Below are 3757 nucleotides of genomic sequence, written 5' to 3' on the forward strand. Positions count from 1 at the left end.
ATGGCGTCCGAGGGTCGCTGCTGGGAGACCCTGCAGGCACTGCGCTACTCCAACAAAGGCCGGCTCTCTTACCACCGCAACCCGCTGGTGTGGGGCGAGGATGATTTGGAAGCGTGTATGCCTCTCCCCAAGCTCTCTTCTTACTCTGGATGGGTGGTTGATCATGTCCTACCCCATAGGCAACAGAGCCCACCTCCTTCGGAGGCACCAACCTCATCCACCTCGGCAAGATACCCAGCTTCCTTTCTTCCCACGTCTTCCATCGGAAACCCTGTTTTCACGCCAGTCATCCCTGCAACACCCCCAGATGACACCGAGGGCAAACATGAGACCAAGCCGACAGAAACTACGGTACTTCTGGCCTCTCGGGGGATCAAAGCGGAAGGCTGCATCCGACGGTATGAGCTCGTGCACACAACGAAAGGAACCGAGAGCCTGAGGCAGTGGCAGGAGGAGCAGGAGAAGAAGGTGCGAGCCCTCTCTGAGATGGCATCGGAACAACTGAAGCGCTTTGACGAACAGAAGGCACTGGAGCGCCACAAAGAACGCCAGCGCTTCCGGCAAGTGATGGAGAAGAGTCCCAGAGAAGCCCTGTGGCAGCGGGAAGAGGCAAAAGCTGAGCACGGTCACAGAGCAGAGATCCGCGACCCAAAGCAGCGGGGGGAAGAGCGAGAGCGCCTGAAGCAAACGGAGCAGGAGCGACTTCGGAAGGAAGAAGGCCAGGTCCGCCTGCCGAGCCTCTATGCCCTGCGCCTCCACCAGCGGCTGGCCACCTCTGACCAGCACAGAGACCAGCTTGACATCGACCGGTCTGCCATCCGGACCCGAGGCAGCCAGCCGTGCACTCTCATCTCAGGGATCGTTGGGGCTACTTCTGAGAATGGCTTTCCTACAGCCGAGGACCAAGTTGCGGCTGAGCGAGCTCGGCAGGAAATGCACGGCCTCCTTACTAACGTGCAGCAGGAGACCACCCGGGCCCGTGAGGACACGCGCAGGCAAGACCAAGACGAGGCCCAGGTAAAGCAGCGAGAGTCACAGACGCCGCAGGGACCAGAGGTCCCCCCAGAGTCCCCAGCTCCCAGCCAGGGCCCAGCAGGGAAACCGAATGAAGATCTCCAGGTGAAGGTACAAGACAGTACAATGCAATGGTACCAGCAGCTGCAGGATGCTTCCAGACAGTGTGCGTTGGCCTTCGAGGGGCTGGCCAGCAGCACGGACCGTCAGGCCAGAAAGATCAAGATGGACCTACAGAAGTCTGCCACCATCCCAGTGAGCCAAATCTCCACACTTGCAGGCTCCAAGCTGAAGGAGATCTTCGACAAGCTCCACAGCCTGCTCTCTGGAAAACCTGTTGAATCTGCTGGGCGCACGTTGTCGCTCACACTTAGCCCACAGGGACTGGATTTTGTCCAGTACAAACTGGCAGAGAAATTTGTGAAACAAGGAGAAGAGGAAGTGGCCTCTCATCACGAAGCAGCATTCCCCATCGCCATCGTGGCAGCTGGGATCTGGGAGCTCCACCCCAGGGTGGGAGAACTTCTTCTCGCTCAACTACATAAAAAGTGTCCTTACTCAGTTCCTTTCTATCCAGCTTTCAGGCAGGGAATGTCCTTGGAGGACTATCAGAGAATGCTTGGCTACCAAGTGAAGGATTCCAAAGTGGAGCAGCAGGACCACTTTCTGAAACGCATGTCTGGGATGATCCGTCTCTATGCGGCCATCATCCAGCTCCAGTGGCCATATGGAAACCGGCAAGGGGCCCACCCTCATGGCTTAAATCATGGCTGGCGCTGGTTAGCACAGATCTTGAACATGGAGCCCCTGGCTGATGTGACAGCCACCCTCCTCTTTGACTTTCTGGAGGTGTGTGGGAATGCCCTCATGAAACGCTACCAGCTCCAGTTCTGGAAGGTGATACTTCTCATCAAAGAGGACTACTTGCCCAGAATTGAAGCCGTCACAAGCACACGACAAATGGGTTCCTTCGTACGCCTCCGGCAGTTCTTAGAGAAATGTTTGCTGCACGAGGAGATTCCCGTCCCCAAGGGCTTTCTGCAAACTTCCTTCTGGCGCTCCTGATGTCAGCCCTGTCACCCACTGGAGACGATCGCAAGGTGCCAGTAATAAAGGAGCTGAGGACGGCTGATTTGGGCTGGAGTCCTGTCACATTTTGTAATCGGCCAATATGTGTTTCCCTGTATTTGTACTGTGTGTCTGGGAGGGAAGATTGTCATGGGTCACCAAATCTCGGAGGCCCCTTAGTGGGCTTCCTAGCTCCTCAAGAGTTTCACAAGATGGGTTAAATGGAACTGGCCTTTCCCATTTCTGTGAAGGCTGAGGGGAGGTTTGTAGCATCCCATCTCCTCCTTTATTGGCTTTGTCTCCAGTATTCTTCAGAGAGTCAGTGGCACCTTGGCCACTTAAACGTGTGCTAACGTGAGCCCACTGCCCTCATTCTCCTTCCCTTACCCCTGTTGGAGTCAATGCCCAGAAAGAGCAAACATCCATGAGACGCTCCCTTAAGTGTCATTTAACAGTTGAAGCCCAAACCCGTCCTCATTGCATTTAAGTCCGGGTTACGGTCGGATCGGTTTCCTCAGCTTGTGGAGTAGGTATCGGTCCGAAGGAAAAGTGCGATGCAGACATGGAGTCAGTCCCAAATTGCATCACGATGGCAGATATCCTCCTCCAAGTATGGAATTTGGTCCCTGAACAGCTAGAGATACATGATGCAGGCTAGGGGTCTTATTCTTTCTTTTTTCTTTCTCTTTCTTTCTTTCTTTCTTTCTTTCTTTCTTTCTTTCTTTCTTTCTTTCTTTCTTTCTTTCTTTCTTTCTTTTTCTTTGCTTCTTTCCTTCTTTCTTTTTCTTTCTTTCTGTCTGTCTTTCTGTCTGTCTTTCCTTCATTCTCTCTTTCCTTTTTTCTTTTTATTTGTTTATTTTTCAATTAATGTCTCAAGTCAGTTGAGCAGAGTTGGCCCTTTCATCTTTATACATGAGCTGAGCATCCATAAGCTCTGTGTCTGACAATATAAGGATGTTAGAGTGGAACTGAGTATTGCATAGTAACTTTGCAGATGTTCTTCTTATAGTGTTATAAACTTCCTGACCACAGCACAGATCTTGTTCTTTGCTCCCACCTGATATGACATCTGCCCACCTCTTTGATATTCTGGAGGTGTGTGGGACTGCCCTCATGAAAGGGTAGCAGGTCCTTTTCTGGAAGTTGATACCTCTTATGAAGAGGACTACTTCCCCAGATTTGAAGTCATCACAAGCACAGAACAAATGTGTTCCTTTATTCTCCTCCAGCAGTCCTTAGAGAATTGTTTGCAGTGCAAGGAGATTCCTTTCCATAAGGGCTTTCTGACATCTTCCTTCTAGTCTTTCTGGTACAAATATAGGAAAAAACAAATGTGTTTTCTCCTATATTTATACTGTGTGGCTGGGAGGTAAGATTGTCATGGGTCACCAAATCTGGGAGCTATTTTTTTCAAGTTGATATAGCCAAAGGCAGCCTATATTGTGGTTTCTTCTGCATATTCCCAGACTCAGCCCCAAACCATGCTTGCTGAAATTTTATCTATGATGAGGGATGAAGAGGGTCCAGGAATTGCAAATAAATGTAATATTTGAAGAACCTCATTGGCAATGTAGTTTTTTGTGGAGGAGGGCATGGCACAGTTTTATGTAAATGCTGTGAAATTAAAGAATATTATTTTCAAAAAGAAATGAAGGATTACATGTAGTAGAAGTCT

General features: G+C 50.5%; 1 protein-coding gene across 1 annotated transcript; it reads left to right on the plus strand.

Annotated features, from left to right (window-relative positions):
• LOC119528682 (nucleoporin GLE1-like) lies at nucleotides 1-2079 on the plus strand. The gene has a single exon (XM_037828979.1). It carries the CDS (start codon nucleotides 1-3, stop codon nucleotides 2077-2079), a length of 2079 nt encoding a protein of 692 aa, XP_037684907.1.
• The last annotated feature ends 1678 nt before the right edge of the window (nucleotides 2080-3757 follow it).

Source organism: Choloepus didactylus, chromosome 3, assembly GCF_015220235.1.
Source record: "Choloepus didactylus isolate mChoDid1 chromosome 3, mChoDid1.pri, whole genome shotgun sequence".
NCBI classification, from domain to species: domain Eukaryota; kingdom Metazoa; phylum Chordata; class Mammalia; order Pilosa; family Megalonychidae; genus Choloepus; species Choloepus didactylus.